The 20860-nt window shown below is 37.0% G+C and overlaps 1 protein-coding gene and 2 long non-coding RNA genes across 3 annotated transcripts; all 3 read right to left on the bottom strand.

Annotated features, from left to right (window-relative positions):
- Positions 1 to 1269: 1269 nt before the first annotated feature.
- LOC103460929 (uncharacterized) lies at positions 1270 to 4331 on the bottom strand. The gene is made up of 3 exons (XR_533019.2): positions 4178 to 4331; positions 2569 to 2669; positions 1270 to 1360 (listed from the first exon to the last, which is right to left on the bottom strand). It is a non-coding gene; the product is annotated as an uncharacterized LOC103460929 (long non-coding RNA).
- A 5587-nt stretch (positions 4332 to 9918) lies between these two features.
- LOC108166024 (uncharacterized) lies at positions 9919 to 11090 on the bottom strand. The gene is made up of 3 exons (XR_001776335.1): positions 11060 to 11090; positions 10285 to 10362; positions 9919 to 9993 (listed from the first exon to the last, which is right to left on the bottom strand). It is a non-coding gene; the product is annotated as an uncharacterized LOC108166024 (long non-coding RNA).
- A 6309-nt stretch (positions 11091 to 17399) lies between these two features.
- On the bottom strand, positions 17400 to 20622 carry LOC108166023 (CD209 antigen-like protein A; the record flags this gene model as incomplete). The annotated part of the gene is made up of 3 exons (XM_017303537.1): positions 17400 to 19008; positions 19435 to 19529; positions 20444 to 20622. Coding segments are annotated over 3 exons (431 nt in total), but the record flags the coding sequence as incomplete, so codon positions are not given.
- Positions 20623 to 20860: the final 238 nt, after the last annotated feature.

Raw genomic sequence — 20860 nt, 5'->3', positions numbered from 1 at the left:
AGGCATGCTGGATTGACGGGTATGACAGATAGTCAGAACACTGGCCTGATGGCCTTCGCCACATGTCTTTCCTTTCTCTCACATCTTGCTTTCCTGTCAAATAGAGCCAACAAAGCTTTTAAATAATAATAAAAAAAAAAGAACATGCATAGTTTTGGAGGGTGGAAGGAAGCTAGAGAACCTGAAATGTCCAAAAAAAAATAAATAAATAAAATGATACTTCCAGAATCTGCAAGTTTACTATTTAATTACCTTTAAAAGGCACAATGAATTACAACATACAGGTCCAATTTTTCAAGTTGATGTCATCCATACAGCACTTTCCAATGCCATCATCACCATGGACAGTAACCAGTACAGTAAGCTGTAGTAAATGTAGCAGGTTTTGTTCTGTCAAGTAACAAGAGGCCTTTAGTACCTGCTGTTCTGCTGGTTGTAAGTTTACTGAACATTGGTAAGAACTGATCTCATGATCAACTGTTGAGGCCTGAATATATAAAAATGTGAGTCACTCAGGAAAGTGTTCATATTCACTAAGATGAACTGCTGCCCTCCACTCAGAGATGTGTTTCATGGTGAGCAATGATGCAGTTGTATGCTGCCTAATTACAAGAGACGAAGAAAATATTGAATAATGTAATTTCTCACCAAACACTCTATAGTTTTTTGTCCTCGTGGTTCCAAAGGGGTCAACAACAGAGTTTCTTCACACTCTCTTTCTTAAAAACGTGTCTTGTTGTGATTTTTTCTGCTCATGATCTGTTATTTTTCTTTATTTGCTCTTCTATCACCACCATTTATCTGTATTTTCAGTATTGTGAACACTTGGTGCAGTCACAGAAATCAGGCCTTTTTGTGGACGTCCACACACTGTTAGATGTTACAGATGACGGGATTTATTTCAACAGGCTTTACAATGAAGCAGACAGCAGATTGGCAGCAACAATAGACTGTCGATCCATATTTAAGAAGGTTTTATGTGAAAGAAAGAGCTGCATTACAGTTAAACCTAATCTGCAAATGGATAATTAGTTTAGTTAATTTTTTAAAAAGAGCACTTTAAAAATGGTGCTACTGCAATGTGCCTATAATATGTAATACTTTTATAGGCACATACCCTAACCCTAACCCTTTTCAGATAACTGCAGTGAAGTACAAAACGTAAAGCTTAAACTTAGCCTCAATTATAAAGCAACCACTAATATTTACCCATCATTACTCTGGAGACTTTTCACAGATCCACAGGAAAGACTTAACACAATTATTATCATTCCATGTCTTGTAGTTTTCCCAGATCTGAGCACAAGCTTCACCTCCAAAAGCATTATCAGGCTGGCCTTGTCCCCAGAATTTTTTAAGTCTGTAAACAAGAGAGTTATTTCACAGATTATCTCTCACAACAAACAGAAAGGAAATGTTAGTTTAGAAGCTTTGATGTTCTACATTGCAAGTGGAAATACAGTGGTTGGTTTTGGAGTCCAGAAGATAAATGATTCACGTAGTTTGCATTTGCAGAACATCCCGTATTTTAACAACTCCATTTTTTTACTTTAGAAAGAGAAACATGTTCAAAATAACTGCGGAGTGTTTACAAAAAGTGTTTATAATCACAATTTTCCATTCTCTTGATTATTTCAGGGGTCTTTTCTCTACAAAGAAGTTTATTTTGGCCTGGCGTTTCTGTTTAGCTGTGACACCTTCCTGGAGTGACCATCAGCTGAACTATTGCTGCTAATAACTAAATATTAGATTTCTATAGATAATGTTGCATTTGTCAATATCATATTTGTATTTCTGGGTTTAACCCTTATAGTAGAGTTTTAGGCCCCGGTTAAGAAAAAAAAGAAATAAAATTATGAGAATAAAGACAAATATTCTGAGAATAAAAACATAGTATTACTAGAATAAAGTCATAATATTACAAGAAAATAGTCGTACTAATAAAGTCGTAATATTATCAGAAAGTCATAGTTACTCGAGATTAAAGTCGTGTTATTACCAGAACAAAGTTGTAATATCGTGGTAACATTTAATGCTCTTCTGGCCTTTTGTTCCGCCTCACAGTCTGACTCTGATCTTGATTGGCTCTAATCAATCTAGAAACTTTGTTTGAGCGGTTCAGTGCTCTCTTAGTGTTTTTCTTTTGGGTTGTTTTGAATTCAGTTTAGATTGACTTGTTTGGTTATTTTTAACATAACCCCCTTCTACTCCTTTTATTTTTGAGTGTTAATTGGATTAACGTGTACTGTGTTTTGTTTGTAAAACCTTATTTCTGTAATAAACTACGGGGGAATTTTCCTGCCATAATCCAAGAGCACATATTTTCAGTCTGAAAACAGGATTTTATGTCTTTCTTCTCAAAAATTTTAACGCTTGTACTCAAAACTTCTCCTCACGCTCACACTTAACACATGACTGATCTGATATGTTTAACTGCTATTATTTTTTTATCACAAATGTTTTTATAAAGAACAAAACACCTGCCTTGGTACAAACTAAAGTAAAGCGATCCCATTCTGGGTCACAGAAGGATTAATCAGGATTAATCTTTAAAAAGGAAAAACTTACTCAGAACTCAGAGGAGTGCCATCAACCCACTTCCAGGATCCCTCCGTTTCTTCACTCAAACCAATCCATGGTGACTTCTCAGACAACGCAAGAACAAATTTCTGTGAAACAACATATAAAATATTGCTTTCAGACCTGAATCACAACACAGTGTATGTATACTATGATCGTCATCCAAATATATTGATCACTTTTAAAATTATAACTATTCTAAAATCCTTCCTCTCCTTCCCCCTCCAAAAGAAACTATTTCCATGCAGTTTCACTTGTCAAAAACTGCAATTGAATTATTTTGCAGGTTTCTATTTGAGAGAAATATTTCTAAATGCTTACACTCTTACACACTATATCCAGCTATATGCTGGAGTATTTAGTGTAAGTGTTTAGTTCCACATATAAATGTGTTACATGTGGAAAAATGAAGCCCATTCTCTTATGCAAAGTGCTGTTAAAAAGTAATTGTTTTTACATTTTTTGTTTAAATATTTCAGATCAGCCATGTTGGGACCCAGCCATAGAGTTAATAAACACACTGGCATAAAAATCTACTTATCACAAAATTAACTGCGTTAACCCACTTCCAGTCTGATGAGGACAGGAGACGTGATCATGTGACATGACAATCATTAGACATTACTGCCTCACTTCCTTCCCTTACAGCCTACATTGAACTGGATGTCATCTCTAGATCCAATCCCCCTGAAAGAGAAGGTATTGCAGCTTCAAAGTAATCCTTGTCTGCTCTATCTGTATTTTTTCTTTCATCTCATCTCGTTAACCTGTAAAATTAATCTGTGAAAAGTTCTACAGTCTGTTACTATAATTCTAAAGGTAAAATGATTATATGCTATTGATACAAAGGTAGCCCCAAGCTCCAGTACTTAAAAACTTACCTTAAATATTCAATATTCACATTGAACTGTGACATCATTGCATTACTTGGTCAAAAGTTCGTGTTTTGGGTGAATGATTCTAACTCAGTGATTTTGTTGATTAAAGGATTTTAAGGTTGAAATAAAATTTTAATCTATGACTTTTTAAAAAAATAATCAAAAACTAATTTAAAATACAAGCAACAATTTGAACTAAACTGGAATTTTAAGCCTCCCCAAGCAATTTCCACACTTCTGTGCTTTACACACACAAAAAAAGCAACCTAAACATTTATCTGTTTTCAGTGTGTGTTAAGAAAACTCTACCTAAACATGACACATTGTGGCTGAATGAATTTGCAGAAGATTGCAAAACCAGTTTTTAGCTTTAAAAGTTAACTGTTTTCTCACACAGGGTGAGGTTGCAGCTGTGTCTGCTCATAAAATAAAAAAAAAAAGTTTGTCTCTACTTCGTTTATATTTGATATTATTGTTCTGGCATGTAATCAAAACAAAAAAGTTAACGAATTCAAAGCAGCGACAGGCATTGTAGACAGAGCTACTGCTGTATGTGTAACATATGTCATTACGCTGGAAATGTCTTTGGATTGTATTCAAATGCTAGAAACATTATGAAAACATTTTTGTAGCACAATCTTTATATTAAAGCACATAGGAAAGTAATAATCTGATTTGTAAACATACATTAATAATCTCTCACTGAAAAATCACGTCACCTGTTCATCATCATCATCTATCACCACCAGATCTCCTCCTCTCTTCCTGCAGTCCGTTCTGCCTGCATCCCAGGAGCCAGTTGTTGTAGAGAGGAAATAACAAGAACAACTGAACATCCTCCATCCCGCAGGACAGGTTTTCCCTAAAAGAACATAAAAAAATATTTGGGAAGCCAAATATTTTTTTAGACATAAATAATTAGGACAATCTTTTTTTGTTTTTTTTAAATGAAGTTAAAAAAAAACAACAAAAAAAACATTGTCCTAATTATTTTTGTTATTGCTCCAGTTAGATTTTACAATGTAATTTTGCTTCATCACTCATTTGACTGGTGTTGTTGAAGATTTTAGGTTATAATAAATTTTGGAAAATCTCTGGCTCAATCTTCCTCTTACAGATCCCAGGTTCTCCCGGCAGGCCGAAGTGAAGCCACACAGAAAACAACAATGAGTGTTGACGTCACAAAATTACAGAGTTTAATCCAATAGAAGACAATGTATGAAATTACAACAGAAACTGCAGAACAACAGAGACATAAATTCATTTACCTGAGACAAATGGAAAAGAAGAAAGAAGAAAGAAAAGCAAAGACGTCTTTGGAGAATTGCAAGAGCAAATCTGATTTGTTGCTCTTGTGTACAAAGTTTTATAGTTAAGGCGTATTCTTGTCTTTTAATTTATTCAGGTAAGGCGTATCTTTACTCATCCAACGAGGAGCTGTCTCAGACCCTCTTTAAAGTTAGAAACTCCCTGCAATTTGTTTTCAAGATCAATGGCCATTTGTCCCCTTTGTCTAAACAAAGTGGAAGCAGAGCTTCTCCTCTACTGGCCTGGACTCCTGCTGTTTTAAGGCTTTTCACAGATCAGTGTAAAAGCTGGAACTTCTCCTGATGGTTTTCCCACACAGACAAAAAGCACTTTTAAAAAGATCTTAGCAAACAATCTGCTGTAACTACAGGTAAAATAAAGGTCAATAGGGCAGAATAAGTGATTAATCTGAAAACTATAATTAGGCTATTTTAATCAAGACATGTTAAGTTTTAAAACTAGCACATTTAAAATGTATTTTCTTAACACCAGTCATTAAAATATGAACTATAAGTAGATAGTTTAAAACCAACTTAAACCAAAGCCTGCTTTTAAGTCTGTAAATAAGCTGTTCTCACAAACACATGAGGACTTACTTTTCTTCAACTCACTCTGAAGCCTGGTCACCTCATTAGACATTTCTGTGAGGTTTGCATTCAACTGGTCTCTTTCTTTAGTCATGACAGAAAGCTGGTCATTGCTGGCCTGGAGACGATCAGTCAGATTGTCTTTCGTATCAGAGAGACCTGCTGCCAAGCTGGATAATGCATGAGCTGAAATAATTTAAGGTAAAATATATCAGAAATGCAAAACATGTTTGTTAAGATATATATACAGCAGTGACGTGCGGTCAGGGGAGGCAGGTGAGGCAGAGCCTCACCTGTCATCATGGAAAAATAATATATAATAATAAAATCATTTATAAAGATATTTTCACCCTTTGGTTTGTACTATAAAGTACCTATTTTTCATTTAATTTAACCAAATCTGATGTTATTTTTCTACAAAATTGCTTAATTTTTGCATTTTCCCATTCAAATGGTTAGAATCGAAGCCGGTGAGGCAGCAGCGAGCTGAGCCTCACCTGGGATTGCGCAACCTCTCGCTAACTGCACTGACTGCCATTCTAGGAGAGCATGTTCGTCCTGTCTGTACGTCACCAATAAAATGGTTGAAAACATTTAATGTATGAACAGATTTTCCATAATTTAGCTTATTTATTTAATGTACTGTGTTTTTATTGTCACCAACTGTGTATGTAACGTGTTTCGTGTGCTGAGGAGCGATCAGAAACGGCAGAGAACAGATTCGAGGTGAGGCAGGCAGTTCTCGTGCCTCATCGCTGGGGGCGCTCATGAGACCAAACATTGTGACTCCACAACTGACGAGAGACAGAGACAGTAATAGCGATCTCATAGAGCGATCTAGCCATACAGAAGCTGCGCTGATACAGAGAGCGAGAAAGACGTGGTTTTGAGTTGTACTTCAACGGTTTCTCCCTTTGCTGCTAAGCACAGCACGAAATTAATAATATCTACATGTCTAAGTTTGATTGAGATAACGGAATTATTCTGCGGTGGCGGCGCGGCTAAGCATCACATGTTAAAGAATAGTCTTTTTGCCCTCCACCATTGTACGCATGCGCGAGATTTCCTTATGTAAACAATAACGTGCAGGGGTCTAGATTTTTAAATCCGATAATAATTAAGTCGGTGCCTCACCAGCTATGAACCTCACCGCACGTCACTGATATACAGTACATATATATTTTATTCATAGGCAAGACAATCATTTTCAAAGGGTTTATCACAGAAAAAATGTATCGGTAGGACTTTATTTGAAGGGTGTGCATAAGAAAACGTGACATAACATCTGTTATGAATATGAAGGAGTCTTTATGAATATTTGTGACTGTTGTCATTAAGTGTCATTCTGTAATTAATGACATTTAATGGAAAGTTGACACTTCTAATTGACTTTTAATGCAACTTTTAGTGCATCTAGTGTTATTTGCCAAATGACACTTCATGATAACAGTCATAAACATTCATGGAGACTCCTTCATATTTATGACTGTCTCATGTTAGTCTTATGCACACCCCTTCAAATAAAGTGTTATCAATGGTGGTAACAGAGAATCTGCTAAAACTTTTATTTAACTTCAAAGAAATACAGTGACTTGTGAAGTATTCATACCCTTTAACTTTTCCATATTTTGTCACAACCAAAAATGTGATTTACAACTGTGAAGTAGAAAGAACATTATACACGACTCAAAACATTAACAAATAAAAAACTGAAAAGTGCGACATGCAATAGTATTCATTCCCCTTTTCTCTGAGTGCAACTAATTGCCTTCAGAAGTTGCCTGATGACTGCTAACCACCAGAGTCCATGTATCTGATCTGATCTCAGTACGAATCCAGCTGACCTCTGACCGCCTCAGAAGTCAAGAGAATATTGGGGAGCAAACGGCATCATGAAGTCCAAGGAACACACAGGACAGGTCAGGGAGAAAGTTGTGGAGAAGTTTAAAGCAGGTTTAGGCTATAAAAAGATTTCCCAAGCGTTGAGCAGAGCACTGTTCAATCTGGAAATGGAGAGAGTACAGCAGAACTGTAACCYGACCAAGACAAGGMCGTCCACYTAAACTTACAGGCCGAACAAGCAGAGCTCTGATCAGAGATGCAGCCAACWGGYCCMTGGTGWCTCTGGTGAAATGCAGAGATCCACAACTCAGGTTGGGGAATCTGTCCACAGGACAGCTACTAGTCATCACTGTACATATGTGGTCCTTATGGAAGAGTGGCAAAAAGAAAACCATTGTTAAAAGAAAACCGTAAGAAGTCCAGTTTGCAGTTTGCCAGAAGCTGTACTGGGGAACAGCAAATGCTTGATGGTGGTTTGGTCAGATGAGACTGAAATTTAACTTTTTAGCCAAATTGCAAAACTCTGAGTGTGGTGCAGAACTAACCCTGCACATCACTCTGAATATACCAAAGCTGGTAGAGACAAATCCTAAAATATCTGCAGCTGTAATTGCAGCAAAAGGTTGTTCCACAAAGTAGTGTCCCAGTGGGGCTGAATAGTTTTGCACACCACACTTTTCAGTTTTTTTGTCTGTAAAAACTTGCTTTGAATCATATATAATTTTCTTACTTCATAAATGGTAATACCACATTGTGTTGGTCTCACATAAAATTCCAATGAAACATACAGTTTATCACAAAAGTGAGTACACCCCTCACATTTCTGCAGATATTTAAGTATATCTTTTCATGTGACAAAACTGACAAAATGACACTTTGACAATGAAAAGCAGTCTGTGTGCTTTTCCACTCCTCCATGATGACATCAAAGAGCTGACAGATATTCAAGACTTGGCGCTCCTCCATCTTCCACTTGAGGACGTCCTAAAGATGTTCTATTGGGTTTAGGTCTGGAGATATGCTTGGCCAGTCCATCACCTTCACCGTCAGCGTCTTCAATAAAGCAGTGGTCGTCTTAGAGGTGTGTTTGGGGTCATTATCATGCTGGAACGCTGCACTGCGACCCAGTTTCCAGAAGGAGGGGGCTCACGCTCTGCTTCAATAGTTCAGAGTACATTTTGGAGGTCATGAAATGCAACTCCAACACCTGTTGCACTCATGCAGTCCCAGACCATGGCATTTCCACCACCATGCTTGACTGTAGGCACCTGACAGCTGCCACAGACCATCTGAACCAAACAAATTAATCATCAGACCACAGGACATGATTCCAGCAATCCATGTCTTTTGTTGACATGTTTTCAGCAAACTGTTTGCGTACTGTTTGTGTACAGACTTCAGAAAACACTTCCTTCTGGGGTGACAGCCATGCAGTGTGTGGCGTGTGGTCTGAGCACTGACAGGCTGACCTCCCACCCCTTCAATCTCTGCACCTATCTTTCAAAGACAGCATTTGGATGTAACACTGAGCATGTGCACTCAGCTTCTTTGGAAGACCAAATGAAGTCTGTTCTGAGTGGATCCTCCTTTTTTAGAAAGCTGGATTATCTTGGCCACTGTGCTGCAGCTCAGTTCCAGGGTGTTAGCAATCTTCTTGTAGCACAACAATTCGTCTTTTAAGATTCTCAGAGAGTTTTTTGCCACTTTCAGTGACCAGTATGAGACAGTGTGAGAGCTGTGCTACAAAATCTAACACACCTGCTCCCTACACACACCTTAAACCTAGTAACATTAATGAGACACATGACATTTTGGAGGGAAAATGACAAGCAGTGCTCAGTGGACATTTAGGGTGCGGTCTCTTAGGGGTGTACTCACTCACTTTTGTTGCCAGTGGTGTAGACATTAAGGGCTGTGTTAAAGACTTATTTTGAGGGAAGAATAATTTTACCCTGTTATACAGTAAAAACTACACACACACGACCTTTCATTGTGTCGAAGTGTCATTTTGTCAGTGTTGTCCCATGAAAAGATATATTTAAATATTTGCAGAAATGTGAGGGCTGTACTCACTTTTGTGATACACTGCATGCATTTATGTTTGTGGATGTAATATGATAAACTATGGAAAAGTTCAAGGGACATGAATACTTTTGCGAGCCATTGTATTGTTGTGATGGTATTCATTTATAAAAGTATTCTTTCTCTTTACATAAACTTATTTGAAGCCAAGTTTTGTGCCTTAAAAAGTGTAGCTGAGCAGGTTAATGACAGATAAATGCATGACAACAAAACTCACAGTGAACACAAAGTTGGATGAGTCCAATAAGGAGGCCGACACTCAGGATCCCCAAAGAGATAATAACACTCAAATAGAGCCTCTTCTTAGAGCTGCTAAAACCTTAACAAAGACAATTATTTCAATACCATTTGTAGTGGAGATTGTTTGTCAAACCAAACATCCTATACATGTTCAATCCATGAGCTGCTGCTGCTGCACTGGGGTGAAGTTTCATACAACAGAAGTTCAATGTCCAAAACTTGAAGGTTGCTCTTTATGGTTTATTTTCTCCAGTTGGCAAGCAGATAACAAAATCAAACTTTTCATTGTTTCCTGCTCTGGTAAAAAACCTTAGGCCCCAAACCCAGTACATGCTGGTTCTATCCTGGATAATATTGAAAACATATGTTTGTGTTTTTCTCTCTCAGGTCATTCTTACCTCTGTCTTTTACAATTGAAATGTTGCGGACAGAATCAACATTAGCATAAATTTCCTCCATTGGTTTGACTGTCTTATCTGCAGTGAAAACAGAACTATATGAACAGTGAAAGTTATACTGATAGTAAATGGACACATTGTTCTGTCTTGCTTAGAACAACAAAGAATAAAAATAATTAAACAAAAATAAATATAACTAAGAACTATTAACCAACAAATAAACTCTGTAAATAATACAAAAAATATAAAGTAAACTAACAAAATTAAAATTCATGAAAAACAAAGAATAAATAGCTGCAACACCATTCATTTCTCCTGGATAATATTGAAAACATATGTTTGTGTTTTTCTCTCTCAGGTCATTCTTACCTCTGTCTTTTACAACTGAAATGTTGCAGACAGAATCAGCATTAGCATAAATTTCCTCCATTGGTTTGACTGTCTTATCTGCAGTGAAAACAGAACTATATGAACAGTGAAAGTTGTTTTTTCCTGAGGAAGTTGCAAGTTTTAAGAATGCTCAATGTAGTTAAACCAAATATTGTTTTTGAGAGTGAAAACTTAATCTTCTTACAACCTTATAGATTTATTTGTGGATATTTTGGATGTTTAATGCTTAAATCACAGAGAAAATACTGAGTGGTGCCTTTAAATTAGCCATGACAAACTATAGAATAAATGTACATTTAATTAACACATCATGTAAACATCATTTGCTTCCAAACACCAAGAACACTACATTTTCAATAAAATAATTTTCTATCTACACTGTCAGTTTAGCATTTCATTTAAATAACTTATTTTTCAGTTCACATCTAGAAGTTTAAGGTCATTCCTCTTATAATAAAAGTATATTGATATAAAACAGTTTATTCAAGATGACGTCAAAGAAAATGCTAACTTGACGGTTCTTAAACCAATTAAGAAATGGTTTTTATCCAGGCTGTTTCTTCCAGTAAATGACATGTTGTCCTATGCGAGAGTCACATAAGATTTATTTCTGACATTGTAACTTGAAATTATCTCTGGATTACACTGACTGTCACTCACATAGCTATTGTTACATTTCAGTTTGCATAGACCCCAAGTGTAGAGATACACCGTGGCAAAACTGAATACTTTAATAAAATAAAGAATAACTTACAACAAATTAACGTCGGGCAGGTCAAGGGAGGAAGGCAGAAAGCAGAAGAGTCTAGTGAAAAGCAATGACAATGGATGAACTTATGTACCGAGCCAGAGGTGGAACTGACAGAATAATCAGACGAGCTAATCTGAGGAAAAAGAGGAACAGCAGAGTGCAGAATGCAGGCTGGGTAACATGAGGGACAGAGATTAATTTACACAAGGAAACTGAATCAAGACCCAAAGACACAACAAAAATATAAACCAGAGTTCAAATGGGTGACCTGGTGGTCGTCCAATGGAACAATGGGCTCTCAAAATAACCTACTGGACATGCAATTGCTTTAGAAGAAGCTGTAGAAGATGAGAAGATGACCACAATTCTGGCAGCACTGGAGGTTTGAAAGGTGGGAGTAGTAGAGGAATCCTGGAGGCTTACAGTGGTGGTGAAGGAACCGGAGATATTCCAACAGAGGAACCCTGGAGACCCAACAGAAGAACTTGTGGAGAAACTTGTCAGGTGAGGTACTCCAGAGACTGACTGAGAGTCTCTCTGGAGACTGGAACACAAAGAGAAGTCCTGGAGAGTTGTCTTGGAGCCAATAAAGGGTCGGAGGAGCCTTTGAGAATCTCTTGGACACCAGATGAACCCTTGGAATATCCATGATGATTAACCACACAGCAGTCACAATATGCTTGTATACAATTACTTTCCCCCTTCTTTTTCTTTTTTTTATTAAAACATGGCTCGCCGCATGGCACAGTGGTTAGAGTGGACACCCCATACGTTGAATCCTGTCCTTGGTTCCTTTGCTGTATGTCTTTCACCTCTTCTTTCTGTACTCTGTTAACTAGCTTGCAAATGAAGGCCACTAGAGGCAAAAAAATATTGTGGAAAAATAAAAAATTGTGCAAGATGATCAACTGTCCTGCTCTTTAAAAGCATGTGGTTGGTGCAGACAGTGGGTTTCAGTCAGACTGGCATCACTTAGTCAGGTCAGCATCTGTTTCTTCTGTAGGAAACCTGGGTTTTGTTTGGTAGAGGTTTTTGCTGATTACAAGTGGACATGGTTTGCGGCTCACAGATGGAAGCCCTCTACCTTCTTCTGTGGACGACATGATCAGCTACCTGAGGCTCCTGTTTTGGCTCCTGGCATTGAGACTCAGTCAGTCCCCTGACCCATAAATACCTGATTTATAACACAGACCATAAATCTAGAATTTAACAATAGTTTACTGAGAATGAGATACCTCTGCATTTGACTGTTTCAGTAGAAATAAATTAGAAGATTTATTCTGTATTTGTCATCTTTAAATTGTATTAAAATTGGTCAAAGCCTGTAAAGTAACAGGTTAAGGGGGACATCGTTCACTTGTCATTTCAAAACCTCTTTCAAAATTTGTGACCAAATTAGCCTTCACATTTTCTCTTGAACAACAACCATTAATGTCAATATCATAGTGTTTACATATTTCTAATTGATCTTTAGGTCAGCCATTGAAAAACTCCTCTGAGCGACTGAGAGCCGAAATACTCAGAGAAAGAAGCTGAACCCGACCCTCGGAAAACACAACCGCATCTACTGAGAAAAAATGCTGACTCAGATATGGAGAAACAAAAAGTCAAACCACGGTGACGTCTGAATTACGTAACTATTGAAAAGAATTATGAAACTGAGCGCTAGTGTGCAAGAACAGACCAGGTCTGTGTAAGACAATCTATACAGATGACCCCACAAAATCCCACTGATGTGCTCCTGAGTTAAGTATGAAACACAATAAATGCTAATCGCTTGCAAGCAAAACTATTAAAAAACAAACACAAAAAATAAAAAGATGAAGCTGAAATGGGCAACATTTTTGCAAGTCATCTTTGCTTGTCTTCATTTTTAAAAGTGTAGCCCGGGAAATACTTAGCCTCACAGGACACAATAACTGGGGTCCTTAATGTGCAGTATATTTTATTATCAGTTGGGACAGACTGAACAAAGCTGTCTTGCTCCTTACTATTGTTAAGAAATCAGAACATATGTGTACCAAACATTAGGTAACTATTCATGAAATGTGGCAGATCTCCAAAATAACAGGGAAAATACACAAAAAGAAAATACAATATATATAAGAAATAGAAATACAGCAGTGGCCTCTGGCTGCACAAACAAAATACAGACAGCTGCATTACACCACACTGATTTAGAAGTGGAAATACATTGTGGATATTACCATTCTAAAATAACTTGCAAAGCTCAAAGTAACTTTCACAGGTGGTGGAGCTTAATTGTCAGCAGCTGCTGACAATGACATTGTAATGTAACTTAGTTACTTTCCAAATCAAGTAGTCAGTAATCTAACCAAGTTACTTTTTCAAGGAGTAGTCAGTAATCCGATTAAAGTTACTTTTTTAAAGTAACTATGCCATCACTGATGGTCAGACATGTTTTTTGGCGAAATAAAGAGACAGCAATGGCCATGAACCGCTTGAAACATTTGCTGTGTGACATCAACAGCAGAGGTGAGGAACAGCAGACAATCACTTTGCATTTCTTTCATGTATTTGAAGAAGCAATGAGTAAATGCAGCTATTTTCACCATAAAAATGTTGGAAAATCTTCTCAGAGGTTCAAATATAAAAAGTTCAACACTTCATTGTTATCTTTTAGTAACAAAGCTAAATGTTAATTCATGTAACTGGTCATGTGCTCTTTTCCCATGAACACAGGAAACTGGGGGCAGTCATCATTGTAGAGCAGGAAAGAAAACGGAACATTGGTCAAAGCTCATGTGTTTCTTCTTACAGCACTTTCTCTAAGAGTTTAAAAAGTCTGTGGTAGATTATTACAAAGATAAACCAACAGACAAGCAACAATGTTTCCTGTTGGTTCATAGTTTGGTTTGTTTTGTTCGTGTGAACCATGAGAAACTTTGCACTGGCTGACAAAATGAAAACAAAGAAATTAGGAGATAAGAAACATTTTTCTGACATCCGCATTTGCAATTACAGGTTGTTAAATAAAACATTCTTTTTTTTTGTTTGCAAAACTGTAGGAAAGAATTTTATTCATGAATATCAAGGTTATTCTTTACTCCAGCATGTATTTATCATTAGGTTTGTTGTCAGCAGGATTATCTATTGTTGCTAAAGTAATAAACGTTAAAGAATAATAAACATTTAATGTGAACATAAGATGGACTAGCCCTGCAACAGACTGGTGACCTGTCCAGGGTGGCCCCGTCTCTCGCCCAGAACCGTAGCTGGAAATAGACACCAGCTCCCCTCCCGACCCCACTAAGGGAAAAGGGTGTATAGAAAATGGATGGATGGATAAGATGGACTAATACCAACAAATGAGAGACTGGGGTCAGAAGTCCATCAAGGGGTCAGTGGAGGAAGAAAAGAAAGACACAAACACCTAACAGGATTATGAAAGCTCCTATAAATCCAACAGCAGATTTTATTCTTTTAAAGAAAACAACATCCTGAGGAAATCCAAACAATGACAGCAAGCCATCTCATGGGACAATGTATGAAATTATAAATATATTTCAATCTGGAGAGACTCAAACGGAGAAAGAAAGCGATTTAAAGAGTTTAATGACAAAATGAACATGAAAATAAACAAAGTCCTTTGGCGTTCAGGCACCAGCCGGGGACGTCGAACTGGACTTTGATAAGCTTGATGAACATTCCTGATGCAGCGTAGGAATGCAGACCCCCCAGGGCCTGTGCTGGTGGGGGCGGTCGGAGGAGGATGAGGCCTAAGAGCCGGGTGCAGAAGGTGGAGATGGGGCGGAGGTGGGTTGATCGCAGCTGGTGAGCAGAGGAGGCCATGGGTGAAGGTCCTTTTGAACTGGAACCCAAACGATGATTGGCTGGAACGAGGCTTGGACCGGCGCTGATAGGTCCAGGTTGCAGAGAGGGAGGCGCTGATTGATGAGGCAGGTGCGACTAGAGTCTTCCAGACTGAACTTTTGTCAAGACTCCATAACCAAAAACTAAGTCTGGTTGTCAACGTTTTTACATGAATTGTTCGTCAGCTGAAATTGCTGACGTTTTTAGAAAAGTTGCCACAACAAAGTTATAAATCATCAACAATATTCTGACACTTTGTAATCATGATTTAAGATTAAACTGATTTTAAAAAATCACATTGCATTGTTTAACAAAACTAAAGACACTTTTTTATGTTGACAATTTACAGAATTTTCTTTCTGAATTCAAGAAGGACGCCTGGATTGGTTTGAGAGAAACCGAAGGATCCTGGCTGTGGGTTGATGGAACCGCTTTGAGTTTCACGTAAGGATCCATAAAACATTAGATTAAATTAATTATTGTATTGCATTCAAATAAGTCACAGTCTCAAAACCTTTCACTTTTATTTTTAGTACCGTTGTTACATTTATTATCTGCTTTACCACAATAGCTATTACCGGTAGTTTTTTAATATTGATTGACTGACATTGACTCCCAGTCTGATACTGAAAAATTAAATCTGTTGTATGTTCTTGAAAACTCTGAAGCTTCACAGAGCAGTAAAATAATCTGCTAGTGACTCACCAATAATAATAACAACCAGGAGGCTGCGGTTCCTCTTTTCTTTTTCTCAAAATAAATTCAGGTACTTTGTCCAGACAGTGGTCTCTGCAGGACATTTTCAACATGAGTTATTTCAGTCTAAAGTGCTACATTAATATTCTGACAATACACCAGTTACAATGCACTGCAGTTTTATTTGGTTTTACTACAGATGTTTCTTACTTGACACAAATGTATTTCTTCCTCCTGCTGATGATGTTTTTATCTGGACCAGTTCGGAGCGGTTCTTGGTTAGAGTCACTGTGTTTTACTCTAATATGACCTGTTGATAAATTGGTTCCTTCATTGCTGTTCCTTCAATCATTTAGAGATAGAAATGTCAGTTTACAGATTTTTAAAAACTTTTAGAATCATTTGTGTTTTCTTCAGGCGTTCTGATTATTTCAGAATGCAGAGAAGTAGCTGCATCAATGCCTAAGATTGGATCACGACATGCCAGACTGCTATTGTTATCGTTATCGTTAGAGTAGTGTTGTACTCTGTTGTACTCTGTTAAACTGTCTTTTCTCTGTCCTGGAGTGTTGAATAAGTTCTAAAGACACCATTAATTTATATAATGTTCCTTTTATGAATGTCTAATATTCACAAACTCAGGAGTCCGAAGTGTTTTTGGGTTATGATTCAGCAGTGAGATCCATGTTGAACGTAAAGAGGCACCTGAGGTTAGTTTGAAATTTAACTTACATGCATTCGTAACACAAGTCTAAAGAAAATTTATTAAGGAGATAAAAGTAATATTATAAAATTGTTTTAAATGCTTTAAATCTGTGTTAATACTTTGTTCATCTGCCTAATTCGCTATTTTTACAACCACAATCACAACACCATCTCAAACCTAAAACCTTTTGTCTCCCCTCTGTTTTACCGTCCAAAGGCTTTTTGATTTAAGCTTGTAAACTTAAAATGTTTCTAATTAATTCTAATATTATTCTGTGCTTTTAAACTCTGTCAGGTTCTGGAGCAAAAATCAACCTGATAACGGCGACGGAGACCTGGACTCGGGTGAGGAGGACTGCGTGTACAGCTCAACGTACGCCAGCGCACCTTGGAACGATTTCTTATGTTCGGCTACCAGGTGGTGGATATGTGAAAAAATACCAACAATTTTCACTCCATAATTTTTTTAAATCATTTCCTTTCATTAAAATTAGGAAATGCTAAAGTGTTAGAGGTGTTTTGAATAAGAATTTACAGATAGATATGTTTAGTGTTACTGTGTGAAACTATGTTGAGCTTGCTGACCACCATTTTTAGCAAAGATTAAAAAGTTGAGGAAGATAAACTGTACCTTCTCGTTGTGATTTTTTGGATCTTCTCCTGAATCACGCACCCTCTGAAGTTGTGTGTGTCATGTTGTGTGTATTTTACAGCGGACCCAAATGCAGAGAGGCAGGGGCAGCAGACAATTTTGAGGATTTAATAAAAAAAATGATGAGAAAAACAAATTTACAAAAACACAGGAAGCTAGAATAGAACAAAAATAATCCATAACAAAAGCAAGTCAGAAGACATGAGGAGAATGCGAGAAAACCGGGGAAGTAGCAGAAGGAATCAGCAAGGAGTGACTGAGAAAGAGGTGCTAAAGTAGTAGGAGGTTGAATGCTGAAACAATGGACTTGGGCTGATTAGCTAATTGACTACAGACTTGTTAGAATGGCCCTTAGCGGCTGGAGGAAGAAGGAGACTTGAGGCAGAGAAGCAAATCCTGCTGGGTGTTTATTCACCAACATTTAACACACAAACAACCCTGCTTACAGCAGCCTAGGGTCTCAGCAGCAATACTCAATGTGGCCAACATGCAGCCTTTTATAGTAGCTGGCTGTTCCAATTTACAAACCCACCAAGAAACAGGGTAAAACAAAATACATACACACAAACACAGTTTGACAAACTAACACAATCTTCAGAATAATATACATTACCAAATGTTATTCATTTTAATCATCTCTAAAAACCAATTTCTATCAATCCAAATATAAATCAAACATTAAATATATAAAATGTGTAGCTCTACTGCTCCCCCTCTTCCATCTGCTTTGGTCTCTTCTGGAACCTTTAAAAGGTGCTCAGGCCCCCAGGGAATCTTTTAGCCTGAACACCCTGCAGAGGAAGCGACAGAGGTAAGCCACACCCACACAAAGCCTTCAACATTTCAAACAATCGCAATACTTATATTATCCCTTTGTTTGTTGTATTTCAACAGGTCACCATCAGTTCCAGCTGAGATGCCACTGCACAAAAACACACAATCAATAAAATACGTCAATCTGTTTCTATTGGTTTCATTTATCATTCAAAATGCATTTCTTTTGTCATTTAACACACATTTTTAAGTGTTGTACAGCCAAAGTAATGAAGACCTTCATTACAAGACTGATGGAAAGAGAGAGAGGCACAGGGGCAAGGGAAAGTACACACAAAAAATTAGACCTCCAGGATTTGAAAGTTTACTATTTAATTGCCTTTAAAAGCTACAAAAATGACAACATGCAGGTCCAACTTTTCACATTGATGCAATCCATACAACACTTTCCAATGCCATTGTCACAATGGACAGTAACCAGTACAGTAAGCTGTGGTAAAGGTAGCAGACAGGAGCTTTTGTTCTGTCAAGTAACAAGAGGCCTTTAGTACCTGCTGTTCTGGTGGTTGTAAGTTTACTGAACACACATTAGTTAATGAGAACTGATCACACGATCAAATGTTGAGGCCTGTACGTACGTAAATGTGAGTCACTCAGACTGTGAGGATAGGAATGTGTTCATATTCACTAAGATGAACTGCTGCCCTCCACTCAGAGATGTGTCTTATGGTGAGAATGATATAGTTTGTTTACTGTCTTATTACAAAAGAAGAAAGGATTAAATAAGATGATTTCTCAATAAGTACACAATGCCGTTTTTTTGTCCTTGTGGTTCCTGAGAAATAATCTAAAGAGGTCAAAAACAGAATATACTTAAAACAAGTGTGTTATTTTTTTCTTCTATTAATGAGCTGACTGTTTGTTTGTTTGTTTTCATTTGGTGTGTTTAGCGCCACCCTTTGGATTTGCAGCATTGGTGCACACTGTTGTTGCAGTCATTTCAATCAGGCCTTCATGTTTATATTCACAGGGACCACTAGAAGGCAGTCACAGACAACAATGCAGTAACGCATACAGCAGAGCAAATTAAACTTAAGTCTCAAGTGTAAAGCAATTCCTAACACACTCCCAGCATTAGACTGGATCCTTTTCACAGAGCCAATGAAGAGAAGCAGAACATTTAAGATCATTCCATGACACACTAATCCTGGTATGTGCGCAGTCCTCCTCCCCCCACTGTGGGTCTCCACCACCATTATCAGGCTGTTGGGCCGCCCAGTATTTGGCAAGTCTGCAAACAAGAAAATCATTTCACAGCTTATCTATAACAATGTTATAAAATGATAAGAAATTTGACATTTTAAGTTCTGCGGGGGGCCATGTAGAGCCTCTTGGCGAGGTATCATGTGTCATCCAAACAATGACATTTAAAGCACCAACTCCACACACAATGTAGCTTTCAGTTGTTATAAAAATGCTGTTTTTTCATATATTCGTTTTAGTAACGAGGTCCTGCATGTGTTCCTTAGTTTGTTTTCAATTTCTAAATAAATATGAAGATATTTAGGATTGGATAAGATGAGCTTATTACAAGAACAAATGTTTTACTCATTTTCCTAATGTGAGAAACTCTAACACCTATATATTTTTTAAGTGCAGTTTTATGTTTGCTATCAGCAATGAATAAGAAAAGAAGTGGAAAACTCACGGCTGGGACAGCGGAGTGCCATCAACCCACTTCCAGGATCCCTCAGTTTCTTTATCATTCAAACCAATCCATGTTTGTTTATTGGTGAATGTAGAAATAAATTTCTGTCAACATTATAGAAAAAATAGTAATGTTTCAGTACAGCTATTATCTGTTTTATGTTATGTCAATTTTTTTCTACTAAAAGTTTCAGAATTTATTCATCTAAAAAATAAAACACTCAAATTTTTCTCAATGTCATCATAAAAACATTTATCTTTAATCTAAAAGATTCATTTTTCTTTCAAGTCAGTTCCACACTTCTTTACTTTATAGAAAAAATAAAAAAATAAAAATACACAGCTAAACACACAATGGGTTTCAGCGTGGGTGGATAAAGAAATCAAACCCAAATATGACACAATGTGGCTGAATTTAAACAATTCACCAAACCAGATTGGGTTTAAATTCCTCCACACTGATGGAAAAACTCAAACTCATTACCTGTTATTGAACACAGATACACAACCAGGTTTTTAGGTTTGGAGAACAATTGTTTTGTCACAGACTTCAAGGTTGGTTTGCACAGCATTTTCCTTTCATAAATAAAGTCAGAAATGCTAAGGTTAATATCTACTCAGTTTATCTTATTGTGATATCAATATGTTTGACTTATAAGCAAAAAAGAAGAAGTCTCTAGAGGACAGACATTTTTCTCACGACAGCATTGTTCAAAATTAAAATGCTCACATTAAACTATTAAAATTTTATGTGTGCATTTTCACTGTATTATATATTTATGAGAAACATTTAAAACTGAACCTTTTCAAAACTGCAATATAGATGAAATAAACAGCTGTATTGTGGTATATGTAATAGTATAACATGATGGTGATGTGTCTGGATTGTACTAAAAGGTTAGGGGCAATATGGAAACATCTTGTTCCACAATATTTATATATTCATATTAAACTATTAAAGGAAAGTATGAATCTCATTTGCAAACATAAATGAATCTCTCCCTGAAAAATCACATCACCTGTTCATCATCGTCATCTATCACCACCAGATCTCCTCCTCTGGTCCTGCAGTCAGTTCTGCCTTCATCCCAGGAGCCAGACGATGTAGAGAGGAGATAACAAGAACAGCTGAACATCCTCCATCCTTCAGGACAGGTTTTCTCTAAAAGATAAAATAATATGTAGCTTTTTTTAAACACTGCTTACTAATTATGACGGTAATAGGAAGTCAACATTGCTTAATCACCCATTTGTCGAGTCATTAAGATTTGAAAAATAAACAGATTATTTTGAGGATCCAGGGTCTTCAGTAGCAGTTAAAAATATGTAAAATACCAGCAGATGGAGGAGGAGGCAATAAGTGAAACCCTGCAGGAAGGAACTTAAACCAGAGCTGGGATCAAAAGGATCTTCCGTCTTTTATAAAATAAGTTTAT

Source organism: Poecilia reticulata, unplaced genomic scaffold, assembly GCF_000633615.1.
Source record: "Poecilia reticulata strain Guanapo unplaced genomic scaffold, Guppy_female_1.0+MT scaffold_345, whole genome shotgun sequence".
Classification (NCBI taxonomy): Eukaryota; Metazoa; Chordata; class Actinopteri; order Cyprinodontiformes; family Poeciliidae; genus Poecilia; species Poecilia reticulata.
Note: the sequence above shows the minus strand (reverse complement) of the source record. Positions and strands in the feature narration are given on the sequence as shown.